General features: G+C 42.3%; 1 protein-coding gene across 10 annotated transcripts in view; it reads left to right on the forward strand.

The window, feature by feature from the left end:
* znf711 (zinc finger protein 711) overlaps positions 1–22,872 on the forward strand; it is a 57,705-nt gene that overhangs the window by 21,590 nt on the left and 13,243 nt on the right. For 6 of the 10 annotated variants that reach the window (XM_041195199.1, XM_041195203.1, XM_041195198.1 and 3 more), the window contains 2 exons: positions 10,079–10,234; positions 22,697–22,840. In XM_041195199.1, the coding sequence (XP_041051133.1) occupies positions 10,079–10,234; positions 22,697–22,840 (300 nt within the window). Of the gene's footprint in view, positions 1–8,570; positions 8,660–10,078; positions 10,235–22,696; positions 22,841–22,872 lie in introns of all 10 variants that reach the window. The other 4 variants (XM_041195205.1, XM_041195206.1, XM_041195201.1 and 1 more) reach the window with 4 other exon arrangements.

Genomic DNA, 22,872 nt, shown 5'->3' on the forward strand with positions numbered 1-22,872 from the left:
AAATTTCCTTGCCCATGTTTGACCTGATGCCATGAAGCTTCATGGGGTCCAGAGTCAATGTTGAGGACTCCCAGGGCAACTCCCTCCCAACTGTATTCCACTGTGTCACCAGCTCTGCTGGTGGGGCAGGTCATACCCAACATAGTGATGGTGGTGTCTCGCACATAGTCATACTCACAGAATGTTGTTTAACTAACCTGTGATACAGCTCTCCCAATTTTAGCACAAGCCCCCAGATGTTAGTAAGGAGGACTTTGCAGAGTTGACAGGGCTGAGTTTGCTGTTGTTGTTTCCATGGTGCCAAATGGTCAGTCTGGTTTCATTCTTTGTAGACTTTGTAGCAGTTTGATACAACTGAGTGGCTTATCAGGCCATTTCAGAAGGAAGTTGAGTCTCATGTAGATTTTCTTCTGGCAGATTTCCTTTACGACAATTGACAATGATTTCATGGTCATCGTTAGACTTTTAATTCCAGATTTTTATTGAATTCAAATTCCATCTGCTGTGCTGGTATTGAGCCCGGCTCTCTGGATTACTAGTCCAGTGACAATACCACTACGCCACCACTTCCCCCGTTGTAGCGTATCCTGCTATTTATCTGTTTTAAGGCTGAGCTATCTCCCAACTGCCTTCTGTTGTCTCCGTTTCAGCCAATTTTTAATCCACTTCAGAAGCTCCTCACATACATCTTCCAATCCTGTGCCACATGAGAGATTGATCTAATTGTCAAAATCTAAATAAGCATCCTGTTCATATGGTTAGTTATCTTCTCCAAAAACTGAGGGCTGCTTTGAAGCTTGACATTAAGACTTATACTATGCATTATCTGTAAGCACTTGATGGTATCAACATGCTTTGTTTGCTTTTATTTCTATCCCTCTTCCTTCTTTTCCTTTCCTTGTTTTTTTTGTCTGCGTGCATTTCTTTCACCAGTTTCTTTTTGTATGAATTGCTTCTATAATGAATTGCAGAATGTCAGCATGTGCATATCTCCCACTGTCATTCATGCAAAATTTGTTGGACAAAAAGTACACAAATAATGATCCTTGTGTACTGAGTTTCATGAAGGCATTGTAACTGTTTTCATGTTTTTAAAATTAGTTTAGTCTTAAATGAACAAGTGTATATTTAGTTAAAAATTTAGACTTTTATGATGTAAAAACTGTGTTTGGGTTTCAGCAACAGATCAGAAGCTAAATAATGAAACAACTTGTCATAATTTTACCTGTATCCTTATTTTGAAAATGGATTGTTTTGTATAATACAACAATTTAGCCATTTTAGTTTTATATATATATATATTATATATATATATATATATATAAGCAAGCCACTGGAAAAACAGTCTTAATACAGTTATTGAGCAAGACCTCTATAGCTGATGAAATGATCGTAGTATTCCAGTTACTGAATGAGCCGCCTTTAAAAAGAAATATTGCCTCCCAACTTGGAGCAATCAAAGATTAAGATGTAATCACAGATCTGTAAATCTGCTTTTACTTTACCCAAGCAATATGCTCTGATCTTAGAACAGAACACCAGTGCAATATTTCCAATTCCCAACCAGCTGTCCTGTGGCCATACCCACTAGGAACTTGGTTCAGACTGCTTAAGCTCAGTAGTGGGAGTTGATCTTCATCCTTTAAGTCAGAGCAGGCATGGAACCCAACTGTATAAAAGTGAAAGGATATTTGCTAACCCATTGTACCACCCAGAACCTATTTTGTACTTTCAATTTGACCAAGGATTAATTCTAAGGCTTATTATTCATATAGTGAACTATCTAGTTGTGCAAAGTGATTTCATTTCTCTTCAGAAATGTTTAATCATATTAATGGAAATAGCTTTAGCAGTGTTAAAAATTTGAGCTATAGAATTCATAATTTTTTGTTGAAAATTTGCAAATTAAGTAGATGGCACAATGTGATAGTGGGAGGTGGATATGTTCACAGTATTGACCTTTTTGCTTCTAGGGACTTGATTTAAATCCTGTTCGGGTTGATTGTATTAATTTATCCATCCTCTGGTTGTTGTAAAGAATCTTAAATGGTACCGATTTGAACAATCGATCCATTTTTTATGTTTAGGAATGTAAAAAGGGCACTGTCTAGATTGGTGTTACTTTATTATATTAGTGATACAATAAGTCCCTGTTTTAATGCTGGTCTGTTTAACATTGTTTCGCTTTAACGTTGGTAAGTTAATGGGGCCTGCAATCTTGTTGAGTGCTGCTAGATTCATTTTAATGTCGTTTGCCATTTTGGAGTGGCATCTCCCTGTCTCTAACTGTTCGATTTTTGTGGCCTCTCCCCTACCCCACCTCTAGCCTGCGGCCTCTTCCTCTCCTCGACTTGTAGCCTCACTGCTCATCTCTTAAAGGCCTCACTCACAACAAGGGTTCAAGAGAGGGAAGTGGCAAGCAGGAGCATTTAAAAAAAAACTTGGATTATAATAGCCCCAGCTGGGCACTTCTTCCTCATCGAGACAGGCACTTTCACAGCCCTGGAGCTCCAGCATTGGATCTTGAATGGGAACAGGATGGTTCAGGAGAGGGAAGCACAAGAAGGTGAACCAGGGAATGAGGGGGAGAGGCTGCAAGTCAGAGGTTGGGGAAGGGAAAAGGCTGCAAGTTGGAAGGTTGGGGAGGGGAAGGATCTGCAGTAAGCAGGAGGATCAGGGAGCGGGACGTTCAGGAAGGAGGATCAGCACCAAGCAGGAGGTGCAGTAAAGAGAAAGATACATTTTTCTTTGATATTTTAAAAATTTATTTTACTTTATTTGATTTTCATTTACCAATGTAGGAATTTAGCAATGTAAAGCACTTCAATTTGCAGGTTATTATGTTTTCATGTTTTTTCTAATAAGGAAGGTCCAACAGAACCCAACTCCAGTCTTATTGTAGGTTCCCATAGAAATTAATGTTTTGCTTAAGGTCTTGATTTTTAGGAAAAAGACACAAATTTAAGTGAGGCCTTACTGGATGGGTATAGGCATTAGGGGAACTGTCTGTAAGTTTGCAGATGGCACAAATCTTTGTGCCGATATTAAAACCTTGGATGAACAAAAAAGGCTGTAGTCGATCTAGGTGCGATGGGGAAATGGGGCTGTGTGTAACTGATAATTTAATGCAGATCAAAGTAACATTTATATACATGGGTAGGGCTTAACCTCAAGGAAGGACATATACAGGGATCTGAATTAAAGCTTGTTGAGTGAGAAGGCGATGTAAGGGTTATAGTCCATGGGACTTGATAAAGTTAAAGGGCCTGAATTGGCATTATACACTCAGAACTTGGTTGTGGGAAAATGTGGAATTGTCCACTTTGGCAGGAAAAATAAAAGAGAAGCATATTATCTAAATGGTGAGAGATTGCAGAGCTCTGATGTGCAGAGAGACCTGGGTGCCTTAGTGCATGAGTTGCAAAAGGTTAGTATGCAGGTATAGCAAGTAATTAGGAAAGCTAATAGAATGTCATCATCCATTGTGAGGGGAACTGAATACAAAAGGGAGATAATAGCAAAATACTGCTGATGCTGGAAATCTGAAAGAAAAACAGAAATGGCTGGAAAAACTCAGCAGGTCTGCAGCATCTGTGGAGAGGAAAACAGTTGACGTTTCAGTTATGCAGAGCACTAGTGAGACTACATCTGGAGTACTATGTACAGTATTGGTCACTTTAAGGAAGAATGTAAATGCATTGGAAGCAGTTCACAGAAGGTTTACCAGACTAATACCTGGAATGGGAGGGTTCTCTTATCAGGAAAGGTTGGACAGGTAGACTTGTATCCACTGGAGTTTAAAAGAGTAAGAGGTGTCTTGATTGAAACATGTAAGATCCTGAGGGGTCTTGACAGGGTGGATGTGAAGAAGATGTTTTGTCTTGTGGGAGAATCTAGAACTAGGGGTCACTTTAAAAATAAGGAGTCGCCCATTTAAAACAGAGATGAGGCAACATTTTTTCTAAGGGTCGTGATTCTTTGGAACTCTCTTCTGGAAAAGGTGGTGGAAGCAGAGTCTTTGAATATTTTTAAGGCAGTGGTGGGTAGGTTCTTGGTAAGCAAGGGGGTGATAGGCTATTAGGGGTAGGCAGGAAGCAGATTTGAGAATACTATCAGATTAGCCATGATCTTATTAAATGGCAGAGCAGGCTCGAGGGGCTGAGTGGTCTACTCCTCCTTATTCAAATGGTAAAAGATTTGATTCAAAGTATTTAAAATAATATAGGATCAGACCATGCAGAGTGTGAATTCACTAAGAGCATTTAAAGGACCTGAATGGATTCCTGGCTGAGGCTGATATAATTCTATGCAATTGTTGTTTCCTGGAATTTGTTTTGGTTCAGGGGAGGGAGGTAAAGTTCTCAAAATTCTTTTCTCCCCCTGAGTTAGTCTAGGGTTTTAGTGGGGAGATTCCATGGCTGTTGATTGATGGGAACCTTGAGTGGCGTGATGTCGAATTGCATCCTGACTGAATGGAACAGGCTAAATGACTTATCTGGTCCTTACATCCCTGTCATTTTCTCATATTGATAAGGAACATGCATTGCAGACAAGTTACAAAGGTAAAGTGCGAGAAATGAAATTCTGCTAGTGTTGCAACAGGTATACGTGTGAGGCTGAGAACCAGGCACGTTATGGCAATATTGGAAAGCCTCCACATTGCAATAAATACTCTGCGTATCTGACAGCATCTTTGGAGAGAGAAACAGTTAATGTTTCAGGTCTGCTGAATGTTTCTCTATCTCTGTAGATGCTGCCAGACCACTGAATACTGCCAGCATTTTTTAAAATTTAACCCTGTTTTGATTTGAGATTTATAGTATCAACTTTTCATTTAAAAAAAATGTGGAAGTCCATTTGAGTTAGTTTAGAGATGTTTGACACGAGGCAGCTGAACATGTCATTAGATCTGTGATCTGAGATGAGCATCTGTTAATTAGACCTTTAACAGTGAAATTTTGACAAAATGTTTGTTTAAAATGCATTGTGATTGTGTTGCTAGAAATGCAGAATAAAAATTTATATTCTAGGGTGTCAGATTATACATGGCTTAAGATCAGTTGTGAATGACCAGAAACTTAACCAGCCTAGCCGTGTAAATACTGTGGCTACAAATGCCAGTCAGGCTAGGAATTCTGTGGCAAGTAACTTGCCTCCTGGTTCCTCAAAGCCTGTCCACCATCTAGAAGGCTTTAGTCATGAGTGTGATGTTATATTCTCCACTTGCCTGGATGAGCGCAGTTCCAACAACACTTGAAGCTCAACACATTCCAAGACAAAGCAGCCCATTTGATTGGTGCTTCATCTACCACCCTAAACACTCATTCCCTCCACCACTGGTGCACAATGACAGCAGTATGTACCATCTACAAAGTGCACTGCAGCAACTCCAGCATCTTTGAAAACCATGACACTTACCACCCAGAAGAATAAGTGCAGCAGACATGTGGGAATACCTCCAATTCAAGTTCCCTTGTAAGCTACACACTATCCTGACATGGAACTATATCGTCATTCCTTCACAAAAAGCTGGAACTCCCTCTCTCACAGTACTGTGTGTGTACCTACACCACATGGACTTCTCAAGGGCAGTTATGGATTGCAGCAAATTCTGGCTTTGCCAGTGATGCCCACAACCTATGGATGAATTTAAAAAATACTGGCATAATAATTTCCTTTTATGATGTTTGTTTTAAATACATACCTTAAATATATTCTGGAACATGATTAAGTTTACTGCAGTTTTTTCTTTTATTATAGTCAATTCTTGTTAACTGAATAATCTATTCGACTTCCTACAAACAATCATGCAGCGAAACAGGACTTTAGATAGCAGTTCTTGAAGTTATGTGAAGAATTTTTACAAAATAGTAATTGGGAAATCATACTTGAGTAACAGAAGACAAAATGTATTCAAGGATATTGTAGACGATAAGGAACTGTTTTTCAAAAAAAATATGAAGAGCTGGGATATTGGTGACCGAGGATAAAGAAAATATTAGGAAAAAGTAAGAGAAGTAGAAAAATGAATTGCAGAGGACAGCAAAAGTCACTTAAAAAGGTTTACAATGATGTTAATTGTAAATTGAAGGTCAAGGCACCAGCAGAACTTTTGAAGGTAAGTACAATTCTTGCGGTGTGTGGCAGACTCAATAAATTGTTCACATAAGCTCTCTCAAAGGAGGAATAGACAAATTTCAATCAAGAGAAATGGGGCTAAATGATCTATAACATATGCAGAAGTTAGTAAAGAATGGGTTATCCACAAAGCTCTTGGGACAATGAATGCATCCTAGAATCCTTGAGAAATTAAAATAGGAAATTAGTGATTGTGGTTGGTATTTTTGATGGCCTGATCACTGGAGAAATAGCTGAGCTCTGGAGGAATAGCAGATGTAGTATTGCTATTCAAGAAAGGATAAAAGACATAAACCTGGGCAGGTAATTTTATGCATCCATTATATGGAAAAAGCTTTTGGGCATTTTATGGGACACTGCAAACGAATATTTAAAGGACACAAATGTTATAGGGAGCAATCGAGTTGATTTAGAAGTAATAGACCATGCCTTACAAATGTCCTGGAGTTCTTTGAACTAGAAGCTAAATTCGTCAAGCAGGGTAATCCAGGTAGATGGAATTTACTTGAATTTTCAAAAGATGTTTGCTATAATTCCTCATTTAAGGCTAATAAGGAAACTTCAGGCTTATATATTTGAAGATTTGTCTAGATGCTTTGAAAATGAGCTTAGTCACAAAGGAGGCAGATCGAACATTTTGTTCTCAGCGGCGAAGAAATGTTTGCTGTTTATTGTGCTTAAAGCTAGCCACAGAAGTTTTGTGGCTTTTGCAAGGCAACTTACGATCATCTGGAGTCTGATACAGCGTAGCCCCCTTGTACAAAGGATCTGGGACTTGTTAACAGGGCAAGCAACGGCATGTTTCTTCAACCAAGCAGATTGAAGGATGCTTACTGAGGCGCGCACAGCCTAAACTAGAAAGTGCAAGTTAGAATATTTAATTAAATATAAAAACATTGATAGAAAGTGAAATTAAAAAAATGATTTTACGGAGAGTAATAAATAGAAAGCAATAATTAAAATCTCAAGGAATAAGAATCTACATTTTCATAATTATTTTCAGTGCCAGTGAAGAAGTTTTTTTTAGTAATTAGGACTTAACATGCTGTTAGAATTCAGTTATGCTTGAATGGGCAATCCCTAATCATTTCTGGCAGGCATGGTGGGTGAGTCCTACAACTTCAAGCCTTTTGTGTGTTGAATGTCAAATAACTTTGCAAGCTATAGTTGTAGTAAAGCATATGGAGAAGCAGGGCAATTTGGCCAGCAACTGCATGTGTGGGGATGCTGGAAGTTGCTGTCTGATTTACTCCTCAACAATGTGAATGCTGATAGCCTCACCATTATTCCTACGACGAAATCTAACCCAATAAAAAGACTTCCCCTCATTATTCCTACTACAAAATCCAAGCCAATGAAAAGAGCTCTCCCTGGGAAAAGGCAGCATTACCCTTACAATAACAATATTTGGGAATGATGTAGAACAAGGGGTGACTAGCATTACATTTGTAGCAACACATAGCTCTATGGGCAAATAATAAGTAGAAACAAGATTGGTTATCTTTGGAGAGACTTGAACGTAGCCTGATATATGGCAGTTGGATTTTAAGATGAATAAATGTGGTCCTGCATCATGGAATAGGCAACAGTAAACGTACATAACATGAAAGGATCTTTGGCAGAGGCCATACCAAAAAGAGTCAAATAACTATCATACTCCAAAAACAACTGGTCAGTCTAAGGCAGAAATTCATAATGACAAATCAGATACACAGAGGGCATTGGAGCAAGTTAGGCTGACAAATTAATAATGGGACTGATTTTGGAATTTGCAGTTAGGTTTTGCCCATCCTAACTCAAAAAGGATGCTGATGTATTCAAAATGACTCAGATGGCAGTCACCAAGAATAATCTGGGCCTTAGGGACTGTTGAGGACTAAGTCCTGAAGTACAGTTCGGATGACTGAACTTTGTTGAAGATGTTGTTAAAATAATAATTATAGATGAAGTGGAAGTAAACAAGCTAAGGACAGTGAGCATATGACAAAAGGATACAGGTATAAAATTCAGATGCATCAGCAAGATTAGAGATCAGGTTTCTTTTCTCAAAGGCTATGTGGAATAAGTGCCTGGAGAAGGTAGTCAATTCAGGGGCACTTGGAATATTTAAATAGAAACTGGGCTGATAACTATTAAGAAGCAGAAATGAGGATCTTGGAAGTATTTAGCAGTGATGCTTGAGTTTTTTTCTATGGGGTGAGTGTGGGATTATTATCCAGTGAAGTAAGTGATCAAGAAGTAGTATGGGAGGAAGCTCCTTGACAGAGTAATCATCTTTGCACTCTGTAGCAGCTTTGATAGACAGAATACCCTTTTCTCCTTCTGGATCTACATTCTTACATTATCAGGCATATACACTAAGTTATTAGCAAGAAATGTTCCTTGGATTATTCTTTTTATTACTCTTTAGATATTTAATATTCTTCCTTTAGGTCTCTATACTCCATTCCCCATCAAGAAAATATGCAGGTGACTTGCTCCCAGGGCTCTGCCAATGCCGTCTTGATCTGGCTACTGGGAGGTGAGTGACAGCAGCCTGGGGTGACATCCTGTATTTGTTCCTTTCTGAGGAAGCAGAAAGCCTCCTGTAGGCATCTCCCCCTGATGGCATGACTGAGATTGGATATTTACCAAGCAGGGATCATGGCTGTAGATCTATGTCCTACCAAACGGATACTGCGCTCCAGCTGTTTTGCATGTTTTTAATTGTGATAATTTTTTCACTCTAAGCTACTTTCACCTTGATGTAGATTGTACAGATGGTACAACATATTGTACTTATGGTATCTATAAACAGGGCTGTAACAATGGTAAAATGTATAATGTTGGCATATAACCACTGATTCAACATTTACAGGTTAGTCAACAGAACTGAATGCAGAAAACAATATTCTGAACTGAAACATTTCCTTGTAAGGAATTCATATGTAGAATATTTTTGTCAAAAATTAGAAACAATGGTTTTACTATTGCCTATAAAATGTGAAGAGGAGACCTTAGGCTGCTGTGGATCAACAAAAGCCACCTAGTAAATCATTAATTATTAGTCAGCATTCAGCAATTCACACTGCAAAACATTTAACAGCAATCTATTAGTATTGAGAGTAAAACCTAAATTGGCTGCTGTAGCTAAGCTATGTTGCAGAAGCATCTCTCTACTTAAGTGTTGATTTTTCAAATCCAGAGGCTTTTTTTGTCATTAGAACCCAGAAGTAATCTTTCCCACATTTTGAAGCAAGTAATCTTAAACTACAATAAAAATATATTTAGAAAAATGGTATGTAGAGTGGTCAGAAGTAGTATCAGTTTGAAAAATTGCATTTAAAAAATGTGATTCCCATTAATCCCTTGATTTCATCAATTTAAATTTATCTATTTGAATATTTATGTTCAGTCATTGTTGATGACAGCTTTGAAGGAGTCACTGAGCCAGCATTATTACATTGTTGAACCAAGATACAGTTTGAATGGCAAAATTCACTGAAATCTGCAGTCTGTACTGATAATTGACCTCCCTTACGTAGTTTGGCTCAGAAAGCCAGCTAGGTTGGTGTTGGTGGTGATCATTCTTTGTCAGCTGCTAGTACTGGAGCCTTAATTTCACATTTGTTTGTTTTTTTGTAGCACAAGTAACCTAGCTAAGGAAGAGCACTAAAATCCTTCAAAGTTTTGGCATGTGTATTACCATGTCAGAAGAAGCATGATTGGAGTCAAGAAAATTATAATTGGCCTAGCAAAATGGTTTTAGTTGAAATCATTTTGAGATTGTTGGAGGCTGGGAAAGGGGAGGAATTGACTTGAAAAACCTGGCCTCCTATTTTTATGGTGGAGAAATTCATTTAAACTCAAAATGCCTAGTGGATACAAGAGCTTATAGCAGACTTATTGAACTTAAGGTTTCCAATGTTCTATAACTGTTCCCTATAATTGTTTTATGCAGTAGATGATGTCGGAGAGAAGCTGGACCAGATGGGAAATGCACCAATAAAAATAAGCACTGATATTGAGCAAGATTCTTCTAAAGAAGGTGGCTTTGGAGCTGAGGTCATCAAAGTGTATATTTTTAAAGCTGAACCAGAAGATGATGTGGAAATAGGTAAATATTATGGTTTAATAGTAGGTATAATTTGAAACATTTTTTAAAAAATGCAATCTTATCCCTTGTACCAATTTTGCAATGGACAAAGGTCAGATTTCTAGTGTGAAAGTATAGTCTATTGCAAAATATGGCTGATCATATTTGCTAATCATAATTGGCCAAATTTTCATGACCATTATAGCTAGAATGATGTAGAAAATATGTAGACAACTGCTTCTTCACTGGAGATGTTCATAATATTGACTTAGTTCTTGTTTTAAATGCACTTAAATGCATTTGTTTTCCACATCAATGACAAGTCTCTATTAGATGTTTTCCCTGATTCCATTTGCATACTGTGGGGAACAGAAGGCCTGAGTGATGAAAATTCAGATCTGCTATCATAATGCAAATAAGTATGGTTTGTGGACAGGTATGCTTTTTTCAGTACAATCTTTAACAGATAAAAAATTTCAAATTCATATAATGTTCACATACAAGGGGTTGCCTGATTGGAAAAAACAGCTAAGGATACAGAACTGGTTTCTAGGGAATTTTTATTTTTCCTATGCTGTTTAAACCCTAAGATGAAAAGCAAGCAAAGAGCAGGAAATGACAGTACAAACCTATTTTTTATGCCAAGTTTGCATCATTTAGACTGCAGAATGGATTTAGCAACAGTAAACCAACTGCACTGCCTGGATGGAGGTTACAGTCAGAGGTCATTGAAAATCATGGGACACTACAAGGCATAAGGGGTTTTACAAAGATTGAGGACTTAAGGGGAGGTCAGACTGCCAATTGTTGGGGGAGACTGTGGGGCATGATGCCTGAGTTTGAGATTATTGGGGCTGGTGAAGTTAGTTGGCTGGTTATGGCAGAAAGGTGAAGCACTCCTCCTGGCTCAAAAAGGGTATACAAAGCTGATACAAAGCAGAAACAGCCATGTCAAATGGGTTTTCCAAGCCCTGAGAAATCCAGAGATCTAGTGTTAAATTCAAACCAGGTTCCCAGCTGCACTGTGGGAGCCTGATTTGAGTATTACAATAAACTATTCCGCCTCTTGAGAATGGTATATAAACATAGCATGTAACTCACTGCTGTAAAGTTGACAGCTATGTGCACAGCAAATTGGGTTCATGTGCAAGTTAAATTTTTTTACTGACCTGTTTGGATGGGGTCGGTTAAATTTCCTCCCCATTTTAGTATGGAAAACTGCTTTCAGCACATAGACTATTTCACACAGGCATCCAATAACATTATAGCCTGGATTTTGCATTCAGCGGTGAATGAATGACATATGCACTTGCCCACAGAGTTTACACTGTGATTTGTGGTAGTCAGTTAAAGCTCTACATGGGATCTGGGACCTATGTGAACAGGTGAACAGGCTAAATAACAGTGAATGGAATTTTCCCAGATAGGGTGGTAGCAGGCAGATAAAATAACATTTTACCCACCAGCTATGATGGCGGGTTTTCATGCCGTATCATCCCAAACCTGCCACATTGTTTATGCACTCCCGGGAAATGTGCCGTTTCCATAGTGGGGTGGGTGGGCTCTCATTCACCCGCCTGCCATCACCCCGCTGCTGCATCATGCCAGGCGCCATATTTAAAGTCCAGCTGCAAGCACACATTCAGTGCTTCCAGACCACCATTGCTGCACGGAAGACATAGCCCTGAAACTGAAGAAGACTGCACCCCCCAGGTTCAGCAACGTGTCTCTCGAGCGCCTTTTGGATGCCATAGAGGTCAGCCAGTATGTCCTCTAGCGCTGCTCTGGCCACAGGATGGGAGCAACAGCACTAACCTGGCTTGGGAGGCAGAGGTAGCAGTGGTCAGCGCCAGTGCCCTTCAAAAGAGAACAGCCACCCAGTGCTGCAAGAGAATGAATGATGATCTCCGTTCCATCAGGGTAAGTCACTCTTCTCATCACTCACAACTCTCACACTCACAAACCCACCACACATCCACAGTGATCTCACTCGCTGCCAGTTAAAGGGACATCATCATTCACTATCTCATACTCACTGTCATTGTCCTTATCCCATCCCGGACCACTTGCCACCCACACAGGCCAAGCATACGTATCATCTGGCCTGGCAGGCGTCCTGCTTACACTTTCTCTATCTCCATTCATGCAGGACAAGCTGGCACACAGCAAGAGAGAGAGGTTGCTGACCGGTGGCAGAATGCCCAAAATCAAAATCCTCGTGGACTTTGAAAACAGAGCCATCCAGCTGGCCAGTGTCGACCTGGACCAGTCCTGTGCTGACAGTGAGGTTGTTGGTGCTCTACCAAATGAGAATTCAACAGTGAAACATCCATAAGGCAACCATGCTGTGAGTAATGTGTTTCGTTTCACAGGCCACTGCCATGCACTAATTACCTTCCCTTGCTTCCATAGGCACATCTGGACAACAGCCGATGGAGTCCATGACCTAGAGCCTCCAATCAAGCCCCGAAGAAACCTCTAAAGAAGAATCTGAAGGCATCCTCCTTGAAGTCCCGTCAAAGTGCTCACCCACCCTCCACCAGTGCAGAGAGACACACCTCAGTGGGATCTTGTTTTAGAATAGCCTCGGAATCACAATCTGGTGAGCACATTGCACTGTCTGATCCACAGCGGGCAGCAGCAGGGACCTCCCTGGCGCCTGGCACTCGTAGGGTTGCTGGAGGCCAGATATTTGCTGAGTCTAACTCAGATAATGAGCCTCTGGACTCGGTCATGTCACAGTTGCTGGAGCTGCAAAGGCAAGCTCGGGAACAGCAGGACGGGGATGTGCGCTGCATTCCTCAGATCACAAGGCATGATGCAGGAGTCTGTCCGCCTTCACTTTGGTGATAGCGCCGGCATGCCAATGAACCAAGGTCACCGCTTGTAGGATGGCAGTCGCCATTGAGACCTTGGTCCAGGACTTCGCTGCTGCCATAGTTGGCCTCCAACAGTGCATTTGCGAGAGGGGTGCCGGTCAGCTCAATCTCATGCAAGCAACCCCTGCTCCTCAAGGAGTCAGCCTGAGGCCCCTACAGGGAGGAGGATCAGTAGGTGCACACTCCAGGCTCATCTATCCAGGTGACTCCGAGAGTGTCCGGCCCATCTGACTCCACTCTTCCTGTCACACCAGCAGCTCCAGCTCCACAGGCCAATGAGGGTGCCACTACCACACAACAGGACCCTGAAAAGGCTGGAGCCCTCCAAGTCCCGGCGCTCCAGAGGACGCCTGCCAAGGTCATCACAGGGTGTCACAGTCAGCAGGCTGGCTCCACCTCCGCTGTGGATGTCCGTGGAGCACGAAGACGTAGCGGCAGAGTTAAGGGGAATTAACTCTCTTGGAGTCAACCAAATAAACTAAATTAACAAAATCAGGGACAAAATAAACACAACCCCTAAATTAGGGAATTGCAAAACCAAAGGTAAAATTTAAATGAAACTTACAAGCATCAAATCAAAATGTGATTAAGGGGGTCGATAAAACACCCCAGTCCCCGCGGTGCCCGCTGAGCACAGAAGGCCTCGTTGGTGCCAGCAGACACCACATGCTCCCTCTCCAGGGACACCCGGCCGTGAACATAGCTGTGGAAGAGGGGCAGACAGTCGGATTGCCCGCTGCCTGGACCTGTTAATGGCTAACTTGGCCAGGCCCAGGAGCAGGTTCACGAGGAGGTCCTCCTCCCTCCCAGCTCCCCACCGCACCGGGTGCTCATAAATCAGGAGCGTGGGACTAAAGTGCAAACAAAACATTAATAAAAGGTTCTTTAAGTAATTGAAAAGGGAGTGCAGCCTACAACACTCTACGTATACTTGGTTTACGGACTCCACAAGACTGCAAAAGGGGCAGCTACCTTGGGAGTCCGTGAACCAACACATCTTGCGGTTGTACGGGACTGCTGCATGCAGTGAGAATTAGTTGCACAGCCTGGGCACGGGTGCTAATCACTTGCATGTACTCTTCACTATTGTCAATAAACTCCTAAGAGTGTCTCCCTGCCTATGGCTCCTTGTTCTGATGAGCAGCATTCTTGTCACTGCGATGAGTTCTTTCTGCACAAGATAAAGGCAGTTGTCTCAGTCCAGGGCCTCCTCCCTGTGCTCTGTGCAGCTTTCAAACTAGTGATGGTCCAGCCTCACACTCCCTGGAAACATTGCTGTTGCCTGTACCTTGGCAGTGCTTGTCAGTGCTGCCAGAATGTAGTGGGCAGGTGCCACAGAGTTCTCTCATTCTCTGCTCTCAGCACCTTTTAAGGAGGGGCTGGCCTCCCACCTCTCCATCTGTGACCACTGATGCTGTGCTCCTGAAGGGCTCAGTTGCTGAAGGCAGACAAAGAATCAGATGCTTCCAAAGTTTCATGGCTGCATCTCTATGATATGACCCTGATCACAGAGCACAAGCGACCTGCCCTCAGCCAGACACTCTCAAGAGGCTATGTGAAGATTTATGGAGTGTCCTCACTGCAAGTCGTCATCATCCTCCAGCAATCAGGCGACTATTAGGGCCTCCACTCTGTCTCCATGACAGGATCTTTCACACACAGGTATTTGTGCTTCCAGAAGCCAGACTAGAGTCAAATGTTCACAGATGCGATGTGATGAACTATGGTGTCACCTCACTGCATGTCGTCGTCATCCTTGACAAATCTAGCAGCTATGAGGGCCTCCCGAGCGCACCTGCTTTGCCTAGCCAGTGCGAGGGCCTCATCCCCGTCGACGTCGTCCTCATTGGGGGAGATGTGCAGCTCCTCTATCGTCTCCTCGGCCAGCTCGTCACCCCGTTGGAGCACCAGGGCACAACAAACGATGACGATGTGTGACACCCTCTGTGGACTGTATTGCAGGGCTCCATCAGACCGGTCCAGGCACCGCAACTCATCTTCAACATCCAGTAGCCTGCTCCATCAAGCTGAGAGCTGCAGCATGAGCTTCATTATACCGTCACTCTGCTGCAGTCTGAGGCCACTGCATGGGTGTCATCAGCCATGGCCTCTGCGGGTAGCCATAAACCCGGAGGAGCTATCCATGCAACCTCTGTGAACCCTGGAAGACTCCAGGGATCTGTGACCGACTGAGCATCTAGACAAAGTGCACACTGCCTGGAAACCGTACGCACGCCAGCAGGATGTGTTTCTGGTGGTCGCACATCAACTGCACATTCAGCGAATGAAGCCTCTTGCGGTTGATGTAGTTCACCCTGTGTTGCCATGGAGATCCGGGTGCCACATGAGTGCAGTTGATCACACCCTGCACCTGTGGGAAACCCGAGATTTGGGCGAATCCAATCGCTTCTGCATCTTGGCTGTCTTGGTCCTAGACGAAATGCACAAAGTTGTGTGCCCTTGAAAAGGTGGCATCTGGGACCTCATGAATGCATTTGTGGGTGGAGACTTGTGAGATCCTACAGAAGTCACCTGTGGAGCCCTGAAAGGAGCCAGTGGCGTAGAAATTGAGCGCCGCTGTCACTTTGACGGCTACTGGTAGTGGATGCCCTCCATGTCCCCATGGCGCCAAATCCTGCAGTAGCTGGCAGATGTGACCGACCAATTCCCTAGACATGCGCAGTTTTCGACAACACTGGTTCTTGGCCGTCTGCAGGAATGAAAGACGACATCTATAGACCCTGGGTGTTGCAAGGCACCGGCCTGCGACAGCTCTTAGGCGGCGTGTGCTAGAGCCCCAGCCGCTTGTTCTTCCTGGGTTTGCTGTTCCTGCCTCTACGCAGCCAGAAGCCTCGGTCAGTCATTCCTCCGTCGCCTTCGCACTGTGTAGGCCATCAGGCATATGGCTAGCTCACCAGGCTCCATGATCATGATGTTGTACTCCTGCAGGATGAAAGAGAGAGAGGCACGTGATTAGCATGGGTGTACTAAGAACCTGTCTTGGTTAAGTGTGAAGGCCCCTTTAATGCATCTTGGAGGTTGCTGGCCACCACTTGGATGGCCAGAGTTTAGTGCGCTGCATGGCTGCCCAAAACCCCACAGTTTCACCCTAGCCCACCCGACCAATTGGCAACAGCTTTGCCCATTGGATTGCATGCTGTGGTCTCAGCTCACACAGGCATTCTCCTAACCCACGCTGCAAGGCTGCACTGTGAGCTTGAACCATGGGGTAGACTGGTCCAAACCAGGATGCTGACATTGCAAGGAGCTGTGAGCACCTTCAGCAGTGACTGCTCCATGGCTAGCTTTAGCAAGGAGACTGCACAACGTGTGCAGCCATCCAATTGTTCTGCCATCCACTAAAATGCTCATGACTCTACAGTCTGTGTGGGGCAGGGGTGGGGGGGAAGCTTTGGAGCATTTGATGGCACTTTGATTCCTCTGCATCGCCCGAATGGGCATATCAGTGTGGCTGCGCCTGAACTGTCTGAGTTGCAGAGGAATAGTCACTTTTTATATAGGTTTCCCTAATGCTTATTCATCGGCAGGCCCTTGGTCCCCCCCACCCCGGGTCACCTCAAAGCCAGGGCTATGCTTGCGCCCAACCCCGCCCCCACCTCATCCCAAGTCACCTCAACAGCAGGACTGCCCTTCACCCCAACCCCCGGTGCCCCTCAAGCTTGAAGTCCAACAGGCAACCCTGGCAAACGCTGCACAACATTGCTGTGTACTCACCTCCGAGTCCCCCTTAAAGCGCAGGCTGTCAAGTGCATGCCACGATGTGCTGTTGTGAAACACATGGCGTGTTTTCCCGCCAACATGAGCGGACAATCCAGCACAATTCTGGCGGGTTGGCCTGATGATTATGTGCTGATGTATGACAATGAGGTTCCTGACATCCAATGGTGGGAAACGCAGCCCGCCATAAGCGGGCTGAACAGATGATCGCAAACTGGTTTCACGTTGTTGTGAAACTGATCGCACCATATTGTCCACTCGGGCCACCAATCATGCCTGATGCCAGCAGGCACGGAAAATTCCACCCAGTGTTTCTGTTCAGCAAATTAGACTGAAAACATGTAGATTCTAAACCAGGCAGTGTAATATGGAACATTTAATTCAATGTAAACTCATGTATAGAAAGTGAAATGAAGAGAGCAGAGAGACAAAAAGAAAGCTTTTAAAATTATTTTAATTTTGAATTTTTAACCTCCAATATTAATTAAAATCTGAATGAGACTCCACTCGTATAAGTAAATGCCAAGAAGGTTGTTTGTGCCAATTAAGATTTATCTTGCAGTTAAAAATTCACTTTCACTTGAATAGAAAGGCTCTAGCCTTGTTTTCTGGCATGTTTAGTGGGAATCTAGTGGGCACATACTGCAACTTCATGCCTGTCATTTGTTTGAATACTGAAACTCTCGGCAAGATAGCAAAGCCTACGAAGGAACAGGATAAATTGAACAGCAGTTTCCTGACTTCCGTGTTTAATTTGAATGTGCAGGGACTGGAAGTTGCTGTCTGATTTACTCCATAATGAAAATGAAATCTAATAGCCTCACTGTTATTCTTACCACAAAATCCAGTTCATTATCTGCGCTCGAGGGGTCTCTTCTTTTACTCATATGTGGAACCCTTTGAGTGGACTATTCATGAGCACATCTGTCAAATAGATGGTCTCAACTTTCAGACAGTCAAATCTAGTAGATTTAGTAATGTCATAATTAGGTGGGTTTAATAAGAGGTATCATAATTAAGGATCCTCTAGTAGGAGGTAGCGATCACAACATGGTAGAATTTCAAATTCAGTTTGAGGGCGAGCAACTCTGGTCCCAAACCAGTGTGCTCAACTTAAATAAGGGCAATTACAGAGGTATGAAGAGAGAGTTGTCTAAAGCGGGCTGGGAAAATAGACTAAGGGAAAGGTCACTGGATGAGCAGTGGCAGACATTTAAGCAGATATTTCATAACGCTCAGCAAAAATTTAACCCAGTCAAAAAGAAGGACTCGATAAGAAGGATGAACCACCCATGGTTAACAAAGGTGGTCAAAGAGAGTATCCACTCAAAAACTAAAAGGCATACACCTTGGTGAAAACTAGTGGTAGACCAGAGGATTGGGAATTTTTTAGGAACCAACAGTGAATAAATAAAAAGCTAATAAAGAAGGAAAAAATTGATTATGAAAGTAAATTGACAAGAAATATAAAAACAAACAGCAAGAGCTTCTGCGGGCATATAAAAAGAGAGTGGCTAAAGTGAGCTTGGGATCCTTGGAGGATGCAACTGAGAATTGATAATGGGGAACAGGGAAATGGCAGATAATTTAAACCAATATTTTGCATTGGTCTTCATGGTGGAGGACGCCATGAGCATCCCAAAGATATCAGATAAGCAAGGAGCTAATGGAAGGAAAGATCTTGTCTATCACGAGAGACAAAGTATTTGACAAACTAATGTGACTAAAGGCAGACAAATTGCCAGGACCTGATGGGTTTTAAAGGAAGTGGAGGCATTGGTTGAAATGTTCCAGAACTCTCTGGATTCCAGGAGGGTCCCAGCGGATTGGAAAAGCGCCAATGTGATTCCCCTGAACAAGAAGGGAGGGAGACAAAAAGCAAGAAACTATGCCAGTCAGCCTAACATCTGTCGTTATGAAAATGCTGCAGTCCAGTACTAAGGAAGAAATAGGACATTTAGAAAAGCTTAACACTATCAAACAGTCGACATGGTTTTTTGAAAGGGAAATCATGTTTGACAAACTTGCTAGAGTTCTTTGAGGATATAACAAGCAGAGTTGATAAAAGGGGACCAGTAGATGTAGTGTATTTGGATTTCCAGAAGGCATTTGATAAGGTGCCACATAAAACTTAGGAGCTCACGGTATTGGGAGTAATGTGTTAGCATTGATTGAGGATTGATTAACACACACAAGACAGAGTCGGGATTAGTGGGTCTTTTTCAGGTTGGAAACACATAACTAGTGAAGTGCCACAAGGATCAGTCCTAGGGCCTCAATTATTTGCCATCTGTATTAATGACTTGGAGGAGGGGGCAGAGTGTAATGTACCCAAATTTGCTGCTGATACAAAAATAGTTGGGAAGGCATGTTGTAATCTGCCTTCTGCAAAGGGGTATAGATAGGTGGAGTGAGTGGGCAAAAACTTGGCAGATGGAGTTTAATGTAGGAAAATGTGAGGTCATGCACTTTGCTAAGAAGAATCAAAAGGCAGACTATTATTTAAATGGAGAAAGACTCCTAAAAAGGTGCAGCAGAGAGGGATCAGGATGTTCTTGTGCATGAAACAGAGTTAGCATGTAGGTGCAGCAAGTAATTAAGAAGGCAAATTGAATTTTGGCCTGTATTGCTAGGTGGTTGGAGTTTAAAAACAGGGTAATCTTGTTACAACTGTGCAAGGTGTTGGTGAGGCTGCACCTGGAGTACTGTGTACAGTTTTAGTCCCTGTATTTAAGAAGGGATATACTGGCATTGGAGGCAGTTCAAAAGAGATTCATTAGACTGATTCCTGGGATGAAGGGATTGACTTATCAAGAATGGCTAAACAGGTTAGGCCTTTAATTGTTAGCGTTTAGAAGAATGTAGATTGATCTTATTGAAATGTACAAGATTCTAAGGGGGCTTGACAGGGTAGATATTGAGAAGGTGATTCCACTAGTGGTGGAATCTCAAACTACGGGACAGAATAAGGTGACAATTGTTTAATACTGAGATGCAAAGGAATTTCTTCTTTCAAAGGGTAGTGAATATCTGGAATTTTCTACCCCAGAGAGTTGTGGAGGCTAGATCACAAAGTATTTAAAGAGGCGGTTGATAGATTTTTAAAATTTAAGGGAATTGAGGATTATGAGGAGCTGGCACGAAAGAGGAGTTGAGGTGTGGGGCAGATCAGTCATGATCTTGTTAATTGGCGGGGTAGGCCTGAAGGGTCAAATGGCCTACTCCTGTTCCTTTTTCTTATGTTCTTTTATATTCTCATTGTAAACTTGAACGTTCTTCTGGTCATCCATTAGAACCTTGCTAGGCCTAAGAACCCTTGTTCATGTGGCAGTAGTTACCTTTAGTTATTCAGTTTCAGGACTTCAGTACTGAACCCATTGGTACAATGCATATCTTAATCTATACCATTGTTGGTGTGAGTAGGCGCTATGCTTCAGTGACAGTTATGCAAAGGCAGTTTGTGTTCTGATCAGAATAACACTGCTTTTGTTTTCCGTAACATCCACAGCAGCTGAATTCTTGATTAACTTGGGAGTTCAGGATACTTTGTTTTTTTCAGTGGACACAGAAACACAACTTGATTAGAATTAAGCGTTTGGAGAATTAACTTTGAATTGGATATAGAACATTAACTATGTTACATTTCATTCTCCCTTGGGATGGTCACTTAGTTGAGGGACATCTAAGCTTGGTGTTTCCACTGTCCTTCCTCAGTTTTGTGTGACAACAGAAAATGGGATGTCGATCTTTAGAGATGGATCTTCATAGTAATGGAATACAAAGTTGTGAAAAGTCACATTGCTGCCTCTTGTTCCAATATGAAGTGCAACTTTTTGGAATTTTCGTTTGGAGTTATGCGCCACAATTGTGGAAATTCAGCCAAGTTATTTCTCACATGGGACATTTGTCCCTGTCATTGTTTCAGAGATCAGGGATATAGACTCAACTACTTGGCTTTATTTATCAATAATAGTATAAATAGAAACCAGCCTCATCCAGCTTAAGCTAGCCTCTCTCCTCTAGACTATTTTGTGAATTGCTTTTTCCTAATGCTCCCAAAACAATGAGATCCTTCCAGAGTGAAATTTAGAGTTGTAATTTTAAAAATGCATTTGACAGTATGTAGTACAGTAATATCTTATGACACAATGTGGTGTGGAACCTCATTTGATGTGTTAATCACAGTATCATCATTTGGTTGAAAATTATTATTGTCCTAACACTTTTTTAAAAAAAATGAAACACTCACTCTGGGCTCCCTCAGATAGACTAATGCTGACTAACATCTTTCGTCAAAACAACTAAAGATAATGAGGACATATCGAGTGGTTGTCACAAGTTGCAGTCTTGTTATGAACTGTGAAAGTTTCTTGCAGGGAAGGGTAATTTTGGCTTGTGTACCAATGGAATATGAAGGATAACTTAAAATAAAGAATACTATGCTTCGAGGTGTGCAATCTGTTTTTAACAGCCCTACCAATTCCAAAGAAAAATAACACTGCATTTCTTTCCATTATTTCACTAACAAGCTGTGCTGAAGCTTAAATAATTAATACCATTAAAATTAAACCAATGTTATTCTGAATCTACTGCCAGTTTACTGATTCTGATGGGCATTTTTTCTTTCATTTATGGTTGTCTGACAAGTAGCTGTTAAACCAGTTTGTTCTGATGAGCTCTGACATTTTTGAAATGTGTATTTTACATATACTGAAGTGAAAATTGAGCTACCCATGAGGAGGTTTGTGTACACACTAGAATCTCAGGAACTAAAATGCATAATTTGGAACTGAAGAATGGCTTCCAGGTTTTTCAGTTGATCAAATGGCTCATTTTTGCAAAAATCAATAAATGATTATTTTCTCTGGTAGCAGATCAATTAAAGGAAAAACAGCTGACTCTGGATGCTGGAAGTCTGAAATAAAGACAGAAAATGCTGGAAAAAAACTCAGCATGTTAGACAGCATCTCGGTAGAGAGAGAGAGAGAAAGAGTTAACATTTCAAGTCTATGACCTTTCTTCTGAAACATTGGGCAGAATTTTCTGCCTGTCGGGCGGGCAGGCCCAACCCAATCTCCGGCAGGCGGGGAGCTGATCCCCACCAGAGAGGCGGGCTGTGCCGCCATTTTATGTGGGCGGGCCAATTAAGGCCCGCCCAGCGTGACGTCTGGCGGGAAGCGCTATGTGCTTCCTGTGCAGGCAGCGGGGGGGGGGTGACATTCCCTAAAAGCAAGAGTGCGCTCTTTTGCGCATGCGCACGAAAGAGCGCACATCTCCTTGAGGCTAAGTGCAGCCTCAGGGAGATCGCTTCCACGTTGAATAATATTAAAAATAGAAAAAAAATCCCTAACATGTCCCCCTTGTGACAATATCACATGAGATGGGACATGTTCATAATTTACATAATAACTTCATTAAAATTTTTAAAACCCTGCATGAAACCTCATCTCGCCACTGAATGAGGTTTTATGTTTTCTCTATTTGCCGCCGGGGCTCCTGGCCTGCCCACCAACCTTAAGATTGGAAGGGCAGGACCTTTTAATCGTTTAAATGATCCTGTCAATGGCCTCAATTGGCCTTTGACAGGTCAGCGGGCCTGCAGCTGATTTTGCTGCGCCCCCGCCTTCCTGAAAATTTAAATGGAGCGGGATGACGTTGGGGGTTCGCCTGGCGTCATCCCGTGTCATTTTACGTGTCGGCAAGCAGGCCCCAACCCCTACTTGCAGACAGCAAAATTCTGCCCGTTTACTCTTTTTCTCTCTACACAGATGCTGCCTAACCTGCTGAGAATTTTCCAGCATTTTCTGCAATTAAAGGAAGTTGATTTCAGTTTTTCTTTAAAGTCTGATTGTTTTCTTATTTGAAGGTGAAACTGAAGTTATTACAGAGAATGATTATCAGAATGGTCATACCGTAACTGGAGTACTTGAACAAGGGAATGTTGGTAGAATGCCTCGGGAAAAGATGGTTTACATGGCAGTCAAAGATCCATCTCAGGAAGATGACATTAGTAAGAAATTCTATGTACGGTTTCTTTTCTTA

Source organism: Carcharodon carcharias, chromosome 9 (genome assembly GCF_017639515.1).
Source record: "Carcharodon carcharias isolate sCarCar2 chromosome 9, sCarCar2.pri, whole genome shotgun sequence".
In the NCBI taxonomy this organism is placed as follows: Eukaryota; Metazoa; Chordata; class Chondrichthyes; order Lamniformes; family Lamnidae; genus Carcharodon; species Carcharodon carcharias.